General features: G+C 44.6%; 1 protein-coding gene across 4 annotated transcripts in view; it reads right to left on the bottom strand.

Annotated features, from left to right (window-relative positions):
- The window catches only part of ITPK1 (inositol-tetrakisphosphate 1-kinase), a 143,754-nt gene extending 124,126 nt beyond the window's left edge, over positions 1-19,628 (bottom strand). For 2 of the 4 annotated variants that reach the window (XM_030483510.2, XM_030483513.2), the window contains exons 1-2: positions 19,163-19,293; positions 18,621-18,821 (exon numbers count right to left, since the gene is read on the bottom strand). In XM_030483510.2, coding sequence (XP_030339370.1) covers positions 18,621-18,715 — 95 coding nt within the window. In that variant the 5' untranslated portion in view covers positions 18,716-18,821; positions 19,163-19,293. Of the gene's footprint in view, positions 1-18,620; positions 18,822-19,162 lie in introns of all 4 variants that reach the window. The other 2 variants (XM_030483511.1, XM_030483512.1) reach the window with 2 other exon arrangements.
- Between the last annotated feature and the right edge of the window lie 2,411 nt (positions 19,629-22,039).

The following is a 22,039-nucleotide window of genomic DNA, read 5'->3' as shown; positions in this document are numbered from 1 at the left end:
GCCAGGGCACACAGGAGCAGATATACAACCCCCAAGCAGCTATTATATTTTCTAACCAGACTCCATTGGAGCCCAGATTCAGGTCTGCTGGGAGGCCTGTTACACTGTGTAACTGGAAGAACTAGACAACTTCTTGGGCCTCCTCAGATTTTCTAGAAGCTGCCTTGACAAGCCAAATCATACCATCATACTGGAGCTCTGTTACTCATACCCCTGTTCTCCCTCTCAGAAAAAAAAGCCTAAGGCCAACAGTTCAGCTGCATGTTGTACATTTGTTTACCTTCATGGACTCATCTAGATACTCTGCCTCTCCCCATTACAACACTGGCGTGATCACAACATGCTGATGAGTTTATAAGATAACCTAAATTTCTCTTAAAGGGAATAATAAAAAGCTAAATTTCTATTCTAAGCTACCACATTACCATTGTCCTTATCATTGCTAAGGATGCGGATGTATAAACAGCTGATCCAGCTTTTGAGTAGGAGCTGGAAAGGCAGACATGAAGGCAGCAAGTTGTTTTCCTTTGGGTTATATTTGTCTGGCTCCACCCTGAAACTCACTCTTCAATCCCAATAATTGGCAGCAACTAATTAGAAGGAAAAATGCAAGCAGTTTATTAAACGTTTGATTAAATGTTGATTACATGTTTGATTAAACACGATCACAGAACAAATCTCCCTTGGATAAGCATACTCATTTTCTCTTGCTCACTTCTTTTGTTTATAGACATCTGAGATAAGAACTGGAGATGATGCTATACCACACACTGGGATTTCAAGCCTATAGGAGACTCCACGACACAAGGCAAAGAAAAGCTGATGATTCCTCTGCCGTTTCAGGTTGCTTTCCACATTGCCCATCACGGCATGCACACTGCTAACCCCCCATGTTCTCTCTTTAGGGCTTTCACATTTAGCTGGGGGGTGTCGTACACAGGATCAGCTCAAAGATACTGCCAAAATTACATCACGGGTAAACTGGAGAGACAATCAGCATAAAGAAAAAGGGACTTGTAGAAAGGTTACAGCTTTTAAATTGTTGTCATTCTAAAATATGTACCAAGACTTGAAGAATACATGGGGGGAAAAAAAAATCCACATTACGTAACAGTTTCAAATGATGTTGAAAATTCTGGATGTCTTAGATGGATCCTAGATACAGTTCATCTGCTGTGGAAAGTGGGTTTTGTTCATCCCATCTGCTGTCACTCAAGAGTTACCCAGTAATAGTTAATGAAAATGACTGAACCATGTAATGCTATCAGAATTTTAAACACAAACATACACATTTACCTGAGTAAATAAAAATAACATTTGCTCAGAGTATTTTCAGGAATTCTTGTTTGCGAAGGCAAAAGAAAATCCTTGACCACGCATCTGCTTTTACATCCCACTAGCACATCAATGTGCGAAAGCAAGATTTCTTATCCCCAGAAGTCTTTTTCCCAGGCAGCCTGTTTTCACATCAGATCCCTGCACTCCCTGTTTCATAAAGGAGGCGGCTGCTCCACACCCAGCTTTACGTAACCCCCTTGCATGCAGTAGCTCAGCCTTGCTGACTTCACTCTGGCACTGGGTGGGTATTATCTGCCTACTTGGCCTTGCAGGGTTTCATGCTTGGTCAGCACACAGTCCAAGGTGCCACAGAAGCTGCAAAATACCCAGGCATCACCTTAGGAGCAGAAGCTATTCCAATTTAGAGAAAACATTCCTCTTCAAAATCCTCCCAGCACTCCAGAAAAATAAAGTTGTGATGGTTATAAAAAGTTAATTGAAACTTTGTGAAAGTTGCACTCTTTAAGAGGCCATAAATGGTCATTATCTTATTTGGACTACTTCCTTACATCTCAACGGCACACTACATCATCTCCATTTTCCCTAATTAGTTTCCAGATTAAAAAAAAAAAAGGGGGGGGGGAGGGGGATAAAAAAATTGTCAGGATATATTTTTTTAAGACTAATTTGAAGACCTACTTTTTTTTTTTCCCCTCCATCTGAATTCTAACATCACCATCCACAAGGTATCAAAGAAGTCTTCCTCCAGCCTGGCCTGCGTGACCCTGTACCACCCCCCCAGGGGGACACCAGACAAACATCACCCCAGTCCCACGGACAGCTCTCAGACCTGCAAGGCTGCAGAGCACCCAGCAACCTCCCCAAGGCACAGCTAACCAACAGCCCATCAAGGCCAGTCTAACAGTATCAAGGTCAGCCTTGATTTTGCAGCAGAATCCTCTCTCAAGGCCTTCTTCAAGAAAAAAACAAACAGTTTCAGTGTAAAGTACTGAAGTGAAAATTTTTTGAACCAGCAAAAAGCACTGGCCTGCATATTAGTCAGACATAACACCTACGGTTCTGATTACTAATTTCAGATGGAGTTCAAAACAGCACCTATGTGCCCCAGGGCACTTTTAGATCACAGACCCTGCTTACAGAGGTACACTACAGCTCTGCTTATATCCTCATCTTCAGGATGTTCAGTCACAAGTGATGCTGGAAAGGTAACAGGCCATTTCACTAGTATTTTACGCCACTGTTTTCACATTGTGGTGTTCTCAGAAAAATCCTAGTAAGGTCATGCCTAGACCTCCTCAGGAAGACTTTCCTGGCCAGCAGGTTGAGGGAGGTGATTCTCCTCTCTCTGCTCTGCTCTCGTGAGACCCCACCTGCAGTACTGCATTCAGCTCTGGGGCCCCCAACAAAAGAGGGATGTGGACCTGTTGGAGCGAGTCCAGTGGAGGCCACAAAGATGCTCAGAGGGCTGGAGCTCCTCTCCTATAAAGACAGGCTGAGAGAGCTGGGCTTGTTCAGCCTGGAGAAGAGAAGGCTCCAGGGAGACCTTAGAGCAGCCTTGTAATACCTAAAAGGAACCTGTAAGAAATCTGGGGAGGGACTTTTTACAAGAGCATGTAGTGACAGGACAAGGGCAATGGGGCTTTGAGCAACCTGGTTTAGTGGAAGGCATCCCTGCCCATGGCAGACAAGTTAGAACTAGATAACCTTTAAGGTCCTTTCCAACCCAAACCATTCTATGATTCTCTGGTGAAGAATAACTTCTCTACTCACATCACTGGGGGGGGTGGGGGGAAATCTAATGCTGTATTTTTGTCCATTTAAGGCTATGAACTGAGAAAGAATGAACAAGCTCTTATGTTCAAAATTTTAATATTGTTAAAACCAGAAATAGTTCTCTTTTTTTTCAACTATTTGTATATAAAATATTTCACTGTAGCTAAGGCCCTAACCCATAGTCTCGCATCCTACCTAACAATAAACTGCTTACAGATGCTTCTCAAGATAACCTGCATGCTAAACTTGCCAGTAAACTCCTCCTTCTGCCCATACACAAGGGAGAGAACTACAGCGAGAACATATTATCAAAGATCAAGAACATAATATCAAAGATCAAGTTTCTTTCCATTTCTTCCACTGCCTTGGTGCTAGGATTGCTCAAGATGCATTATCCAATGTCTCTATCTACCTACAGTCATACAGTTCTTGTGCTGTAATATAATGGCACCAAGCCAAACAACGCTGCACTTGCACCCTTCTAGTAGTGTAAGTAGGCATAGCACGCTTATGCTGTCGAGTACAAACACCTCCACCGATGATGAACATGCTAGAATATGTGCAACAGAACCTGTGGATGAAGCTGGCCATTCTCTGCCCTTTGCTTTTCAAACTATAGTTCCATTTTCACCACGAATTAAAATGACCAACTTAGGAAAGCCAATGCAAGAAGATGAAATCTTAGCTTGGCAAAAGCTGAGCATTTGCTCTGTATATGATCAACTGAAAACATTTACTAGATAATTAGGTCTGAGAGAGAACAGCAGGTAGGAGGTAAAATTGTTAAAACATATTGGGATCCTCAGAAACTGGGTTCAATGATACTTCTTTTATAGAAATCACCAGTAAGGAACAGCTTGAGTTTTAAATTTTGAGCCATGCCTTGGAATTGATAGATATGAATTAAGAGCTGCTGACAAATAGCAAGATAAAGTAATAAACACTTTGGTTCTCCTTGGAGATCTAATGATCTATGAGCCATTAGCAGTCAGTTCAGCCACACGACAGCATTCTGACAGGTTTGCATTATCTCTACCTGCATTTGACAGGTAAATAAAGTATTATATTGTGACATTCACTGACTTGCTTAAGTTACAAGGAAGCCTACTACAGAGCCATGAGCTAACCCTATTTTGGCTGCCAGGCCTGTGCCTGATTCAAGAGACTTTTCTCTATCCTCTCTCTTGGATTGCCCAGTATCACTTGATTTGGAAACTCCCTGTACAACCCCCACCCCAGTAAATACCAGAAGACATCAAGATTTAAACATGTCAATTCTTTGCAGCTCATCTACATACACCTAAGACTTTACTCACATGTCAAACCTGTCTGGGCAGTGTGCTTCAAAACCCCCTTGTAGTCAAACTATACATTTATAGTACAGCAGGAAAGAGCCACCTCTCAGGTTTTTTTGGGCCTGGCTTTGCAGGAATGACTCTGAGTTCCTTTGCTAGTGTAGGCATCCAACACTGACATCAGACATTTTTGAATAAACAATTTAATTTTCTTCAGTGTTGCACGGGAAGGAAAAAGCCAGGGAAAGAATTTTCACACTCAAAGATATGGGGGGGGGTGGGGGGTGGCGAAGAGTTATCCCTTTAATTGTTTTTGTTTCATCAAAAGGATACCAAACTTCACTGAAAGAGAACTTCATCTCTGTTCTTATAGAAGGCTCTAACAATTATCCCCTTAAAGCCAAAGGAGCCGCTGAAACACACACCCCCCAGACATTACTGTTTTGAAGATCAAAAAATATTTAACCAAAACCACTTTGCCGAAGCACAAGCCTTCCTTTACTGTAAAATTAGCAGCACTGCGAGACTCCATTCTGCACGGATGAGCCCCAAACAAGTGGCAATCTACTTTGATTTAATGAGAGAAGGAACAGGGAGATTTTACACAGACACTGTGCATTTTCCAGAAACACGTATCTTGCGTTTCAGGTTTCACTGCCACCACCAGCAAATGTGGTAAAAAATCTATTCTTACAGGGAGCTTTCACACCCACATATCAGTCAACATAACAAAAAGGCAGCAGCAGCACTAACAAGTAACAGGAAATGCAAATACTATACTTAGTCCTACAAAAACATTTCAAATTACACTACCGGATACTTCCCTGGGCCAAGCAGGCATTCAGAGTACTTTCAATGGCATCGTGGTTGCATGTTTTAATTACTACCTACCACACTTTTGATTCTTGGCCATCAATCATTGTTATCAAGCCATTACATCTAAGTGTCTGCTCTCAGTAGTTATAGTGTGAAAAAGCAAGAACAAACCAGCAAGAGAAGTCTGCGTGTTGATCCCAGGTTTGCCACCAAACTTGTGCCACTGTGAACAAATTCAATTTCCATCCCACTCTCAGGTTTTCAGTAACAAAAAACCCCTGAACACCAGGTATACCCAGTTCCCAAGGAATCCAACTGCAGAGATTTCCAGCCGCTTCAGAGGAAGCTGGATCAGACCAAGTTCTGTCAGCGTGCTCAGCTCCTACCAAGGTCAAGAAAACTCAGCACCTTTACAAGTACGAGCTTTTGAGCATCTCAGCCTAATTCATATGCAAGGATTACAGTTTTAGGAATAGGCACTAGTACAAAGAACTTGACCCCCATCTAATTTGTCTACAGAACAACAGATTTAGAGATCTTGATCTTACACATCAGGGAACAGCTTTGCCCTAGAAGAAATCTGTGGTAAAGCTGCCTTAGAATAAATTACTTTGTTTCCAAATTCTTTGCCCAAGCTACAAACCAAGCATTTTAATTAAGGTCCCCTAATTGCAGTTGGAGTAATTTGGGGTAGGGGGCAGGGAGGAAAAACGCCTTTCCACAGTCCACTCGTACCAAAGCTGACAGACAAAAAGAAAAGTAACTTTAAACATACACGTTAGCTACCCATGTTCTGTGGCTTCAGAAAAACACTTTCCTGTTTGAAGAAAGCTCTCCCACCTGGTTCTACAGACCTATTTCACAATGGCAAACAGGTGAAACTAGGAACAAGGGAAAGTCAGGGAATTATTTGTTAACATACAAAGAGCCACGGCACATCAGAACGAAGGTCCTACTCTGCCTCTAGTATGGCTGTTCTCTCTCTTCTATAGCCAAAGAAACATCCCAAAATAGTGGTTTTCTTGCCATCTCTTGCAATCAGAGCAACACTGTTTCATTACCACTGCAACAATGCTAGAGGAAAACCTGTCAAAAAGGAATGGACTTAAGCATTACATTATAATAGATTATTCAAGACAAACGAGAGATCAAATCACAGCACAAAAATATTGTGCCAATCCCCACCCAAACAATACCTATTGTGAGTCAAGATGCAGCATTACACTGATCAGGAAACTGCTTAACACAGTAGCACAAAATGAGAACAAAGTTTTACTAGAAAAGCTGGTGCTTGGCACCGTACACATGGAAGTGATAGTCTGCTGCAACCATAATTCTGTACTATACATCTGAGTTTCTCTTACTTAGGGAAAAAGAACAAAACTCCTCAATGACCCTATGCCTTTCTCATTCCATCGCTTCTGGCTCCTTCTAGCATCACTTTGGGCTCCAAATGTCAGACTCAACCAAGTAAAGTCTCCTCTACTCTCCAGAGCCTTCTCAGGGAGACATGAGCTTGTATATGCTAAAAATCCATCTGGTTTAAATACAATAACCAGAACCAGCAATAACCTGTTATATACTTTAAGAAAAAGATAGCCAAGAGAGGCTTTGAATTATATTTAGACCAGATAATGGCAAGACCCACTGTTCTTACTGCAAAAAAGGCAAGTTCTGATCCACAGGAAAGCTCTACCTTGAGGTGCAATGCTATGTGCAAATAGGCAATCCACCACTAGTAAGCAACACAAGTGATGAAGATCAATGTTCTAGAGCATACATAAGGAGTAAAGTTACGATCACATTACACTAACAAAGGGATCAGAAGGGAAACTAGCTAGAGAGTTCTTGAAACAAAGTTAGCGCCAAACAAAAGCAGTTTAAACTTGAGGATGTCTCCGACCAAGGATTTTTCACTCTACTGAATTGCAAGTAAAACAAAATTCAAAGCACAAATTTTCCCAGATGCTGAGAACTGAGGGACTAAAATAGCATCAGAAAGAGAAAGAAAAAGAAAACGGAGCTTCAACCCCCTATCAGCAGCAAGCCTGTACTTTCTATTCCTCAAAGCATGCTAAAGTTTTGGTGCTATAAAGGCCAGGAAAAAGGTCAAAAAGATCTCTTCGAAATTCACTCCAGCCTGGATAGAGTCCCTGGACTTTGATCTATTCCTTGATACAGAAGGAAAGGTTACACCAAAATGTCTAGCCCCAAAGCCAAACTACAACCCACCCAGCGCTTGTCCACCTGCAAATAGATCTCTTTTCTTTCTATAGCCCCACCTCCCACTTGCAGTCCATGCAACCAGGAACAGCTAAAGGTGTAGCACAAGCCATTGTCTCTCCATAGATTAAACCAGCTTTAAAAGGTGGTAGTTTTGAAAAAGAAAACTTTTACTCAGTGGCAAAGGGTGCTGCTCAATTTCATCATCACTTATTCTTTGCACAGCACATGCTGCTCCAAACTAATGTGCTGGCAACAGTACTTCTCCCCTTTCACACTTTCCCGTTTGCTGCCAGACTTAGAGTGCAGGTCAGCAACTACAAGTACTACTTTTTTCTCACCATCAGCCTTTCATTAAAACAGTAGATTTGCTTAGTTTCTTTTTCCCTTTCCTCCTTCACATACACTTACACACACTTTTACTGGAGTTTTCTTTCAGCACTTGAAAACTCCCAGATTGACAGCTCCAGTGAATTAAGCTCCCTCTTTGTCGGTGAAACAAGAGCAGCACCACAGGCAACCTCAGAACAAGCTCCCTCTATCCTCCTCTTCCCACCCCTCCAACTAGCAAGCGTATCTGAATGGTGAGCTTTGCACACAGCTTTATCATACCAGGGAGCCTTGTAAAGAGTCTCTGATAATGTGGTTTACCCAGACTATCTCACAGGACACTAATGTTAAAGCCACACATGATGGAAACGTCAGAGTTGACACATTATCGGCATGCACTGTACCAGACAGCACAGGAACTCTAAAACCGTGAGGCTGGTCTAAATACATGCAAGTCTCTGCTTAAAGACTGACTGGCAAAGAAAATCTATTTTAGACAATGGTGTGAAAGAACACTGAGTTGAAGCAACTCTTAAAGCCATACCTGAAACTACACAAAGGCAATGTTAACTGAAAACCAACAGAAAGACCAGAGAAATTCAATGCTTTCAATATCAGACAAAAGACAAGTGCAGATTTTATCTGAAAATGTACACTTGGCATAAATGGTACAGAGAGAGGGCCTCTGTTACTACTGCAGTACTAATACTGTACTTCACTTTTGGAGAGTGCTGCTCTGCTATGTTACCAGTTAACCTGGTCAGGCAGCAAATGCGGACCCAGATGCTCTCCTCTCTTCAATTACAAGGAGATTTTAGGTTCCACAAAACCCTCTGCTGTTCGTTGTCAGTTACAGATTAGTATGCACTAGATGAAGTTAGAAGATGACTCCTAAGATGTACCCAGCTTTTAGTTCCTCCTCCTCCCTCTTTTGCAACCTTTCCTATTTTTAGCAGGAAAATCTTCTTTTTTAGGGAAGATGATTTGACTTCTGAACTTCTTACCACATCTTGACTGAAATTACGTATTTCTTTCTAAATTGGTCAAGAGCCAGGGTGTTTTAGTAAAATGAACATGTATATGTACACATAAAAATAAGCAAAAAAACCCCAAAAACCAAAAAACAACACACCACCCACAACACACCAACTTTGTACGTGCTCATGTTTTACAACAAAACTAGAGAGCAGCCAACATGGGCTGATAGTCTCCTTCAAAAATGCATTAAAAGGCACCATGGACACAACTAATGCCACCTGACCTTGTAAACCAGTGTCTGCCAAGGGGAAGGCGAGCACATTTGCTCTGTGCCTCATACCTTCCCTAAGCATCTGCTACAAACATCATTCGGGTCCTGGCTGGCCGGGTTCAGGTCTCTTTGGCTGCCCTCACACTCTTCAGCTGGCCTGTCAACCAACACACCTGCAAGCAGATAGGGCCTCACTACAAAACAAAACGTACAGATGGACTTGTGCAGGAGTAACCTCGCCATTCCCCCGTGCTACCCTCTCATCCTTCAAATGGCAGCAAGGAGAGCCCATGCTGGCAGCACCAGTAACCAGACTCGGTGACAGCAGGCAGAGAGGGCTGGATCCTGAGCCTGTAAAGTCTGAACTGAGATGAGTTTTTGTAAGACAAAGGAACAGCATGTTCCTAAACAAAACAGCATCTACACACAGCTGTATGACATGCAGATAAAACTAAAAAGCAACAGTTATCAGTACTTACATTCATCTCTGTGGTTTGTTTCTTAGTTACAAGGAAATAACCAAGATTCTCATTGAAACACACGTTTAAGAAATAACACACCCAATCAGGTTAAAGTGGTCACTGCTGAACTCACTAAGCCATAGCATATTGCTGAAACAGGCAGTGTTTCATAGCCCACCTACACAAATGATGACGCTCTCCATCATTATAGTGAAACCAGGCTGACAAGATAAGGAATAAGCTTAGTCATTACACCAATTCTTTTAACCAGGAAAGTCATTTCAGAGTGGCAGGGAGAAAAGCCTACAGCACTGCGGCTGCCGATGGGGGGGGTGTGGCATGTCACAAGTGGACCTTTATGGTATCATTTCCTTCCAGCACCATTAATCACCCCAGACATCACTTGTTCTATCAGCTATTAACCAGCTGCCTCAACACGCAGATAACTTTATCAAGGTTAGGCGGTGAAAGTCATTACTAAGCACTACAACATGCAGTGCCGAAGGCCTTGTTTCCAAAGAATCCTCTGAACCATTCCCTCCTGCTGCAAGAAAACACGTTACACTAATGCATGTACTTACCCATACCTAACATAAGGGGAAAATTACAGAAAGTAGAAACATCACCAGCACTTTAAAACACACGATTTCATAAAAAGGACAACTATGTTGCTTATGGCCAAAACATACAACTCAAACCAGTTCTCTTAAAGCATCTATTTTCAGCCTGTCAGCACTCTTCATGGGGAGAATCCCTCAACACAAGTTTGTGGTGTGGTCTGACTGGACAAACATGGGGCTTCAGAATGATGGCGAAGAGCACCCCAGCTTCACAGCTAAAGATTTAGCATTTTGTCTTTTGCTACAAACATGTCTCATTCAAGTGTTTTTGCTACAGACATGGCTCATTCAAGGAACAAGCAGAACCAATGCATTACAGAGGGAAAGGTCCGAAGATGGCTTGTTGACAAGAAGGAAGAAAAGCCTGTGAGGCATGTGATGAAGAGCAAAAATAAGCCCGTATTTTTGAGAGGGAAGGACCAACTTCCAATTCCTCCAAGCAAGCAAGCATGACTCAGCAGTATGTGACAAGACAAAACGAGACACTATAAGTCTTCATTAACTGGCATCTAAGAAGATTAAACAGCTCAACGTGAACTGAACCTGCTTCCAAGTTCTGGGCCTGGCTCTGCCAATTACTTTCCCAAAAGTGCCATTAGATCCAGAAACATAACTTTCTCCAGTCTACAGATCAGACTCCCGGGAGCCCTCTGAGCCACCTCAGTGAGCGCACACCCTCCTGCCCACACAGGTAGCAGCCTGGCTGTGGGAAACAGCAGACTTCTGCTTTGGTTCCCAAATCACAGGAATTATTTGACAGAATTTATGAGAGCAGCAATCGCACCCCAGCAAAAATAGCCCTAAGCACTGCACTTGGGAGGAAAGAGAACTGCAACTAAGCTTTTTTTCACTTGAATTAAAGCACACCCTCCTCAATGAAATTCAGTCATTTTGAAAGCCATTCTTAAAGTACATGTTTGTCTTCCAAATAGGATTTCTCTCTGCAGGGAAAGAGAATACTAACTAGTATTTGTGTGGTATTTGGATAGTATGGAAGTATCAGCAATTTCCTCCTTGATCATATAAAGGGCATAACTCCTTCTGAGTGAAATTCCATCAGTACAAAACAAACCATTGTTTTGAGGACTGGACACTGAACTAAAAAATGAGAAGATAACTAGACAGAAGAGGGTTTGTTGCACAGCACTATGGCACACATGTGCCCAGCAGAGGTGCTTATTTTATCTACTATCAGGGGAAGTTTAGATTAGATAAAAGGAAGAAGTTCTTTACTGTGACAGTGGTGAAGCACTGGAATGGGTTGCCCAAGGAAGTTGTGAATGCTCCATCCCTGGCAGTGCTCAAGGCCAGGTTGGACAGAGCCTTGGGTGACGTGGTTTAGTGCGAGGTGTCCCTGCCCATGGCAGGGGGGTTGGAACTAGATGATCTCAAGGTCCTTTCCAACCCTAACTATTCCATGATTCTATGCTGCTTTTAGTGTGTTTCACATGTTCTGCTTCCTTGGTTCCTTGGAACATGTTCGAGAACATCACCTCACTAAAATGTGTCAACTATTGAGACGAATAGTATATTATCTGGCTGATACCAGGAGATACACTGTCAATTAGTGCTTCCCAGGTGCAGTGCAGTACATTAAGGCAGAGCAACCACTTTCTGTCATCTCTGACATCCCCCTCAGGTTAAGAGGAATATATTCAAAAAAGCTGCACGCATTTAGATTGTGTGCCTGGAGGTCCCAATTAGGGACCTGAATTAGGAAAGGGACTTCAAACTACTTAATGTACACCAAGAACTGTTTCTCAGGCACCTTCTGCGCTATTACAGATTGGACCAAACCAGGCACAGCAACGACCTCAGGAGAAGTCAACATCTCTGCCTTGAAACGGGACCACAGGCCCACGTCATTCTCAGCATGTTTGTCTAAGCCAGTCTTGAAAGTCTCAAGCAATGAATTCCACTGCCTCGTGGACAACCACAGTATCTTTTTCACTTACCCTTTCACCATCCCTTTTTCTTGGCACAGCTGAAGCCCACTACTTTTTGTCCTGCCTGCAACGGAACTGGGGAATAACCTTTTTTTTTTTTTTTGGTGTGTGTGTTTGTGTTTTTTTCCCCGCAACAGCTTTCTAAGGTGTCCAAAGATCCATCTCCAGCTTTATGCGGAATAACACGGTACAATGCACTGTATTTTCAAAAACCCTGATCCTTCTCACTGCTCTCTTTTGGGCACTTATCAGATGATCTGCCTTTTCCTCGAAAATGACATGCTCCGAACCAAAGTAACCAAACCCCCAAGGCAGCAGGTGAGGTTACTGCAGCAGCAGCCTTATCAGTGCTGTGCAGAATGGAGGCATTACTTCATGTGCCTTGCAGGCTCTGTTCTACCTTATGTACCCCAAGATGACATATGCTCTTTTTCTTTTTGGCAACACTGTCAATTTGTATTCAGCTTGTGATCTTCAAAAGAATGCAGATCTTTCTCTGAAGAGCTGCCACCTGACCAAGCTTATTATTGTTCCTTGCTGCATTATCAGTTCTAACAGGTTGTGGTAAACGGATGCACCATAAGGACGCAAACTTCCTGAACCTGAGGTAAATGATTGCTAGATCACAAAACAGAGTCACTGTGAAAGGATGACTGTTACAGTTCCTTCTGTTGCTGAGTGGTTGTGCTGTGTATTCCCCACAAAATGGTTCTGCAAGCACAATGCAGTAAGGACTTTGTGAGAAGGATGCCTACCAATAAGGGCTCTCAGAGATTAAGAACACATACATATATCCAGTTCTTCTGGGATGTAAAGTCTTCTCTACAGACTACTGGAAGGAGCAGGAACCCAGAAATGAACTTTTGCTCCAAGAAATACACTTTTTTTTCTTACTACCTTCAACACTTTTTCATGGCTTAGTATAATTTCTACCATTAGGTTAGTTTTAAGTCTTTGTTAGAGCTGATGTCAAAGAAACTCACCTACCCATCCGGGCCCCAGTTACTTCTTGTGATATAGTATTTCAGACTAACACAAGCAACAATGAGAGCTATTGATCAACACACGCACGTTTTATTTTTATGGCTTTTAAGGCTGTAAAAGCTAACTGGCACAAGCCAGACATTTAACAAAAGTAGTATTTAGGGAGGGTTTTTGTGGGGAATTGGGGTTAAAGAAAACCCCCCCGAGTTCTTCCTGGAAACAATATGCAATATACTCCACAGCCTGCTATATAAAGAAACAGATTAATTTAATACCCTGAGACCAGCATTATTCTTAAAGCTGACTTAAAACTCATGGTTAGGTTCTCATGCACAGGCCATGGCACATAAGAGAACACAAAATTTAGAAGAGAAAGAGAGCCATACAGATCTACAGCACTGACAACACTGTTTACCATTTTATGGTAGATTAACTAAGTAGCTTCTCATGTGTTTTAAAAGAAGGCTTAACTACCTATCACAGAAATGAAACGGGCAAAAGTTGAAGAATGCCCAGGCAACTGGGCTTTACTAGAAGGCATTTTCCACCACCTCAGTTCCATTTTCTTTTGTGGGCAGAATTTGATTTTCCCAGATTTTCCATAATTTCCTGAGAACTTTTTCCTCCAGATGCTCACCCTGCTTTTAATGAAAAAAACACAGCACAATAAAATCTGACCATAAATAATCTGGACATGAGGATGTATAGGCACAGTTCTTCCATCTGTTGAATTGCAAAATTTATTATGACATGGATTACATCTTCAGGCAACTCTTCAACTCCTCTGCTATTCCTTTTCTACACGTATAAAGAAGAAATTCTGACTCATGTATATAGCTACACAGAAAAGCTACCACATTACCATGCAATCTTAGTTGCATATGTGAATGCTTTTGCCCAAAATAACTGAGAAGTAGCTTATCATTCATAATAGGGCGACTAAATTATCTCCTCTCGGATGAAGCATACGTATTTCACCTCATATCACTGTAACTTATTCACGTTGCCATAACCTTACTGCCTTGCGTCTCCATGGCTCCCAGAAGAGACTATATTAACAGCTGACATGCAGAGCAACTACCAAGGAGCTGGAGGCTTTTATAGAGCAAATGGCCATTTGTAAATGGCTCCACCTCACTAATCTGAACTGGTGCCAAACATGCACAACTCATCTCCTGAACAGATACATGCATTTTTCCATACTTCTACCATCACTCCTCATATGACATGAACAGGAGTCTTTTTATTCACAACATGCAGAGAAACCTGGCAGAGTATCTATACATATTTTACAAAAGGATAATACAGGTATCCAAGAGTCTTTACCACCACCTGCAATTCGCACTGCAGCTCTGTCATCTGTGTAATCGAGTGGGGCACCTCCATCTCCTTCACCTTGTATTAGTGCTCGTGCACCTGCACGGTGACAACCATGCCAAGGTCAACAGGATGAGCAGGGAACTGATTGGACTGAAAGTCTTTGCCAACTGCCTAACAACTAAACCCAGCTTGAGACAGAGGATAAGACCGAGCAGCTAGAGGAAGGAGGAACTTCTTTAAGCAGTGGGAGAAATGCATGGCAATGTCAGAACTACATGCTTATATTTCGGGCTCCTAACTTCTGTCAGGAGTCCCTAAAAAACTTGTCTTACTTTTTAGCAGGCCACAGGTGCTCTATATTTCGCCAACAGCCAGCTACCTAAGGCTCCGAGACTGTGACATCACCTTGGTGGAGATGAACACAAAGGCTGACAGAAAAGCCTACTTGAGATGCACAAACCAGACATTTGCACACTGCAGCCCCATAAGGGGCTCTACTCAGGGAACTGCAGCCACAGCATATATGCTAGCATGCAAACAATAGCGAGTTCAACACAAAGCATGGCACCCTAGCAGCTTCACTCAAAAGCATGGGACAACTTGGCAGTAGTAGCTTCTTATATTGCCTCCTAACTAGTAAGTTCACTGAGGAGATAAGAAGCCTGCACTGAATTCCCTGTTCCACACAGAAGAGCTCAATCCCACACCGCAACTCAAACAGGAATGACCTGATACCAGCAAGGCTGAGACAGAGACCCTCTTCTCCCCACTGAAACTGCAACGATGCACAGAAAGGAATGTAAAAGTCTTACTCCACCAACAGCTTACGTAGAAAGGAGGTGCTGGACAGAACCAAAAACCCCTGTGGGAAGCAGAGACCAGAACTGAGAACACACCTCAGGGATGCCCTTGCCATGGTGCTACAGAAAGAGCACATAAGATGGCTATCCCAGCACTGGGGAAGGAGCTCATGTTCCCCTTTACATGCAGCAGCAGGTTCAGCCAGAGGATCGGAGTGAGCCTGGCCCATCTTCAGGTTCAGTCTCCCTTGGGAGACACCAGCTGCAGGCTTGAAACTGGGCTTCCCACCTGCCAGGGCAAGTGCTCTATCCTCCAGATTGACAGCTCTCAAGGTGCTATCCAGGGACCACTGACCCTCTGCAACAGGCCTGTAAAACCACACTGGCTTTTTGCTCACCACCCCACTCAGACGCCTGAAAGAGATGTAGGAGAATTAAGGGCTGCAGTGAGCTGTAACCCAACAATTTGTGAACCACCAGTCTGGGCTATAAATGTGGAGGTAAGTATCGCCACAGGCACTGCTTTCATCTCCTTGGGCTACACCTGGAAGGCACAGCCAAGGCTGTTATGTCTACAAAGAATACAGCTCAGGTAGGACATATCTAGTGTGCCAGAGTGAGGACCAGAAGCGCAGGTGAGCTCAAAGACCTATGATACAAGGAAGATTACCTTGTGGATATAAAGCTTAGGCAAAAGCCCCAAGACACCATGTCCAGGCAGGACTGTTGCCATGCCAGTCACACATGTTACCAGAACTTTACATACCAAGTGAAAATTTTAAGAAAAGAAGGCAGATGCCTGTAAATTCTCCAGTAACAAATCTGGAAGAATTCAGATGCCAAAATTTAACAGGGAAACCTACTGAAAGCCAGCAGCCTTAGCTGCACTTTAAAGATGGATACAAACATGAGAAAAGTATTTAAAGGTCCTGCATGGTCTTTGTGGAACAGAAACCTGAAGGCAGGCCTGCCTGTTCCCCAAAGCAGCACCTTAACTGTTGGTCTGCTCACACTCATGTCTCATTTCAGCTAGGAGAAGGTAACAACATTTTAGCTTAGGAGCACTGCTGGAGACAAAGCCTGAAACCACTGCTAAGAAAGCAGTTCAGCACTTCGACTATCTCTCAGAGGATGGTTTAAACAAATTTTGAAATGTCAGTCCAGGATCCCTTTAGGACACAGGTGCTTCACACTAGAAGTGGCTACACTGGCAGACTGCAAAGAAAGGAAGATTCTTCTCATCCTAACAATACCCCCAATTTCAACCCAGCTTCAGGAATTCATTAAGAGGCTTCTCTAACTTTCCTGGATTATATAACTGCTTCATTGCAAACCCGCACAAACAAAACTGAACTTTGTAGCCATCCAGAAAGTATATCCCTAGGCAACAAGCAAATACATTCCAAGTAACAATCACCATAAAGTACATAGAATGGAGAGACAGACACACAGTCCACTAATGCATGAATCACTGTACAGGAATGAGTACGCTTGCCTTATTTCCTACCATATACAACATTTCTGGTAAAATGTATACTGAGCTCAGCACCACTTTTTCTACAGCAACAAAAGTTTATAAACACACAAGTAATCAAGTAGATATTATGCATAAAATGCTTGAAATCTGCACCCAATTAAATGCAGCTTCCCATCAGTGTCAGTGGAAGTTACTGAGAAGGAAAACAGAGCATCCAAGATACCGGCACAACTTGCTCCAGTGACTGTACTGATCTTTAAACCAAACACTTTACTTCTACGGAAAGGCTAACATTAAATGCTTTTTAAAATATCAAAGCATGTCTGAACAGACCTATCTATCCAGTGATGCAAATACTACTCAAAGAGAGATTAGCCTGTTCCTAACGAGACAGCCTAATTTTCATCAAGAAATTAGAAAAGTGTAGCAAGAGAGACACTTTGGGGTCAGTTTTCACAGTGCTGTGAGGACCTAAAACTATTAATAAACTTGTAGAGTACCCAAAGAAATTGTAGATCCATGTTATGTAACACAAGTGTAAGGAATTTCTGAAGTAGAGAGAAACAAAGCAAAGAACCTGGTCAAAAAGAGAAACAAGGACAGCAGAGGGCAGAAAGTCAGTTTGGGAGATTCCTAAACATAAGAATGTAGAGCACATAATACCAAGAATGAACGACAACTTACTGCAAAAAGCTTTTTATGTATTTCCTGAGATTCCCCTTAGCTTCTGGGCACACAGCATTACAAAAAATAACCAAAAATCCTAAGCAAGGTCAAAGGTTAGCATTATTCATCCAGAAGTATTTTGTTTGGAGAATCACATGAAATTTGCAAAGACATTAAACCAGAACCTGTGGCCTTTTCTATACTTAAAAAAACTCTGTTAAGTTTTTCTGAAGTTTGGCAGAGAGGATACAGAATGATAAGGACACAAGCTGATGTAAAAGCTTCAGTCACTCTCTCAAAATAGTCTTCTGTTTCTTCTGCCTCCTTCATCTCCATAGAAAGGAGCAAGTGCTGCCAACAGAAATTTGACAGGGATTGGTGTTTTTAGTATGATATGCATTAATGAAGTGTACTCGAAGTCACGTAAAATATATTCTGCAAAGTCTGAACAGACTCCACAGAAACCAGAACATTGGTTATTTAGAATATATTTGATCATCAAAATTGATTCCATATACTTATTATAAACTTACTATTAGAATGAAATAACTAAGAAAAAGCTTCTATTCAGTATCAGAAGCTGTAATGCATGTGTCACAAGACCTTGGACCCACACGGAGTTTACACTTTCAATTAAATAGCAGAACTGTGTAATATACTGTATATATTATCCTCTAAGCTATTCAGATAAAGTCTAATTACAGCTTATCGAACTAACCTTTACCTCTGCGAGTGCAGAAAATAGATGCAGGTACACCACCTTCAGACATGTCGTTCACATCTCAGGTGAACACAAGCGCACTCAGGGCTTTGCATTACCCTAATTTCATGTGGTTTTGCATGACATGAGGGGAAGTTACTCCCAGTCACTTGACTCTTCCTAATAACTCTGCTTCAGCTCCAAATCTTAGCAAGCTCCGCAGAGATCACAAATGAGCCTATTTCACTGGGAATACTAGAGACCTTATGGGAAGCGGTGGACAAGAAACGCTCCCAGGCAGTAAACCAGGGCTGTGCCGGGCCCTCACGCACACAGACACACAGGCACGCTGCGCACCGCCCCAGACCGAGTTTCCCGGGAGCGTGCGGCAGCGCCCAGGTGAGCGGGAAGCAGGAGACCTCAACCGCGGCCCCGCGGGCACCGGCCCGCCCTGTCCCCCTCAGGTCCCGGCGGACACAGCCTGCTGAAGGCAATCGCGCACCGAGCACAAAACGCCCGAGAGCCGGCACAGGCCACGGCGGAGCCCGGCCCCGCTCCCGGCCCCATCCCGGGGCCGCCGCGCCCCTCGGCCGTCGCCCGCCCCAACTGCCTCCCGGCCGCCCCGGCGCTCCCCGCGGCGCGGTGAGGGCCGCCTCCTTACCGGCACAGCTCGGCGAAGGCCTGGAAATTCAGCTTCCTGATCTTCTTCTCGCTCAGCCAGTAACCCACTCGCTTCCCCTTCAGAAAGGTCTGCATGGTGCCGGTCCGGAGAGACGGCGGCCGCCCCGCGAGGAGAGGGATCAGCCCGGGGCGGTGGAGGCAGCCCGGTTACCGCTCGCACTCGGCGCCTGCGAAGCAACGGCTTTAAGAAGGGAAAGGAAAATCAGTCGGTTCCCGCGGAGGACGCGGGCGCTACCCCCCGCCCGCCCGCTCTGCGCCGCTGAACCGAGCCAGGCGCAGCCTCCGCCGCCAGCAGCAAGCGGTGTGCAGCCCTCGGCAGGCCCTGCCCCGCACCGGCGGGCAGCTCACCGAGGCGGGCAGAGAAGGTGCCTGTGCTGGCAGGGAAGCCGCTACCCCTGCCCGCCCACCCGGCTGCTAGCCCCTGAGCGGCCAGCCGAGCAGGCATGCCGCCGCTGCCCGCCGAGCGGCACCCGCCGCGGTACCCCGCCACCCTTCTCCCGGGCCGCGTCCGCCCGCACGGACCCTGCCGCTAAGCTCGCCTCCGTGCCCGCCCGGCGCCTCTGCTGCTGCTGTTGCTGCTGCGCGGCCGCGGTGCTGCTGCTGCTGCTGCAGGCTCTCAGCTCCCCATTTGCCCGCTATTCGCAGCCGCCTCCACTTCCTTCTCCTCCCCCGGCTCGTCCCCTCCTCTCCCGCTCCCACCCACAGCACAGGGGCGGGCGAGCGCCGGCAGGACACACCCGCCGCTTCCCGGCCCCGCTCGCACCGAGGGGCCTCGCCCGCCGCCCGCCCCGCGGGCACGGCGCCCGCCGCCGCACCACGGCCAGCAGGGGACGCCCGGGGCCGCGCCCCGCCTTAAAGAGACAGTGCCCCTTTTTCGGGCTGGCCCGTCTCGCAGAGGTTCGTGCCAGCGCGGCCCCTGCCCCACCGCCCTGCCCCGCGGAGGGCACCGCGCCTGGGCCGGGCTCGATCTGGGGCTGCGGTTTGCGCCGCCCTCGCCGTTCTGCCCTGCGGCTCTGCTGACCGCAGCCTGTTGCCGGCACGGCGGGGGGTATCCTCCCGCCCGCTCCCGGAGCTGCTACCCGCCGAGGGGAGCCGAGCTGTGCCGTGGACCGGCAAAGCGCCGCCCTTCCCAGAAAGCAGTTCCAGGCGACAGCGTAGAGGCAACTCCCGGGCAAGCCCAGGGGTCCGGGCCCGGCCGTGCTTCTGGGCAAGCCCCTCCTGAAAGGGCTCCCCGCGCCGCGTCCCAGCAGCGCCTGTGCCACCCAGGCCCGGTTTGCCGGCCGCGCTCTCGAAGGATGCTGGTACTGACCCCGCCGAAACTTGGTTTTCCTAAGGAAGAACAGTTTATACAGCTACGTATATTTCCTAACCAGTAAATAAAACCGGTTATCGAGCATACAGGTGTACACTTTTCACCAAAAAAAAGGGTTCCAGTAAATACAGGGTTTCACTGCAAAACCAGTATCTTCCTTCTTGCAGAATTTGGCAAGTATCTGTAAGGATTTACCAGAAGTTTCAGTAACAGCTATTTATTTCTTCTTTAGCTTTGTTTTCTTGCAGGAAGAGGCAGGCAATGCCCACGTGAGTTGGCGTTCTGATTTTTGGGTTGTGCATTCCTAAATAGAGAGGCAGCTGTTCTGTGCTCCACTTCAGAGGAAGAATGTTTCAGTCTGAATTACGGCAGTATCTCACAGCACAAGTATAATCCCCCCATCTTTTTTCCTCCCCTTCATCTGAAATTAGTATCATCCAGCTGGAAGGTTTTTCTCTGTCTCTTTGGGAATGTCAAGCATAGCTTTTATAATAATTATGTCTTTCTCTGTGAAAGACAACCCTGAACCGAGATTCAGATGATGCTCCTACAACAGTGCTTTCTGTGCATCAGGCTCAGAGCCCCACAGAGCTGAAACTGCTCAGCAAGTTCTGCTGACTCACAGTGCCACAACAAATGTGGTTTAATAACTTCAGCAGAGTATTGGAAAAGTGGTAGAAGGATCCATTCAAAGGAAAGAAGGGGGAAAGCCTTAAGAAACACGAAAGGGGTCACTGACCTAGGAAATAGGCAGAGACCATTTTGCATTCCTGTCGTTATTTACATGAACAGTGAAGTCATCCCAAACCAAGAGTCTATTAGAAGTATGCAGGGATTTGAATCACCTGCAAACAGCTCTCGCCAATGTTTTTTTAAAATGTATATAATAGTACTTTTTCTCCATCTGCGGTTGCTCTGAGGAATAAACGTGTTTATTAAATTATTGTTAAAACATTTGCCACTGATATGGCCAATGTTAGAGGTTATGTTACAACCTTTATTTTTCAGACCGCTTTTTATCTTAATCATGTTCCTACGTTTCGCATAGTTCATTAATTAATGTAATTAGAATTGGTAAGTGTATTTTGATAGCGTGATTCCTGCTGCATGTTTCACTGATGTTTAAAGCTTTCAGGGAAGCAAGGTAACTTGAGGAAAATTTGTAACTCAAAACCATTCAAACACAAAACTTTATCAAACATTGTCAAAATTAAGAAAGAATCCTGCACCAAATTGATTTGGGTTTCCTGTTTGAAATGTTTCGTTTTGCCAGCATCAGTGCTTTATTTCAGCTACCATTTCACTGGACTTACTTTAGACTTTATTAAAATTTGCATCAGTATGTTAAGCTCAACATTTGTATTTGTATCAGAGTGGAGCATGGATGTATTGAAACATGACGTGACTGAAGCCATCTTCCCACATTATTTTTCTGACTGATTTTTTTTTAAGAACTGTCACAGTTTCAGACCAATCTAAAACAGCCTGCAGAGACAGAAAGATTTATGAACCGTTCTCCATAGATGGGAAAGCAGGTTTTCAGAGGTGTTGAGCGTTCTTGGCTCCTGTGGAAATGAAGCACAGGAGCTACAAAGGAGGAATGTGCTTTGTTCCAATATAGACAAACATGAATGATACCTATCAGAGACCAGATTCAATATTAGGAAGGAGAATGCTGGTAAATACTTTCATTTTAGACTGGGTTTTTGTTGTTCTTTTTTTTTTTCCCCTTGAACAAGTTCGGATGTGGGAACTGTATTTCATCTGGTGCGCCACTGTACTGCATTTTACTGCACAGTATTTCTACATAAATTACAATCCTCTGTTTACATTGAAAAGCCAGTTCAGGCAATGCCAAACCTGTGACCACATGAAGCCCCAGGGTAATGTTTACCCAATTCCCAATCAGGAGCAAGGTGACTATTCCTGTGCCTTTCTGTGGCCCAATGCTGTCAGCTGCAACTCATGAGCTGCTTCATGCTAATTAAAGGGGTGAGGGTTGATTAAGATCTTGAGCCCTCCGGCAAGCAGAACTATCTTCATCTTAACTTCAGCTACAGGTCAAAGCAGGTTTCCCTTGTTTAGCT

This window comes from Strigops habroptila, chromosome 4 (genome assembly GCF_004027225.2).
Source record: "Strigops habroptila isolate Jane chromosome 4, bStrHab1.2.pri, whole genome shotgun sequence".
Lineage (NCBI taxonomy): Eukaryota > Metazoa > Chordata > Aves > Psittaciformes > Psittacidae > Strigops > Strigops habroptila.
Note: the sequence above shows the minus strand (reverse complement) of the source record. Positions and strands in the feature narration are given on the sequence as shown.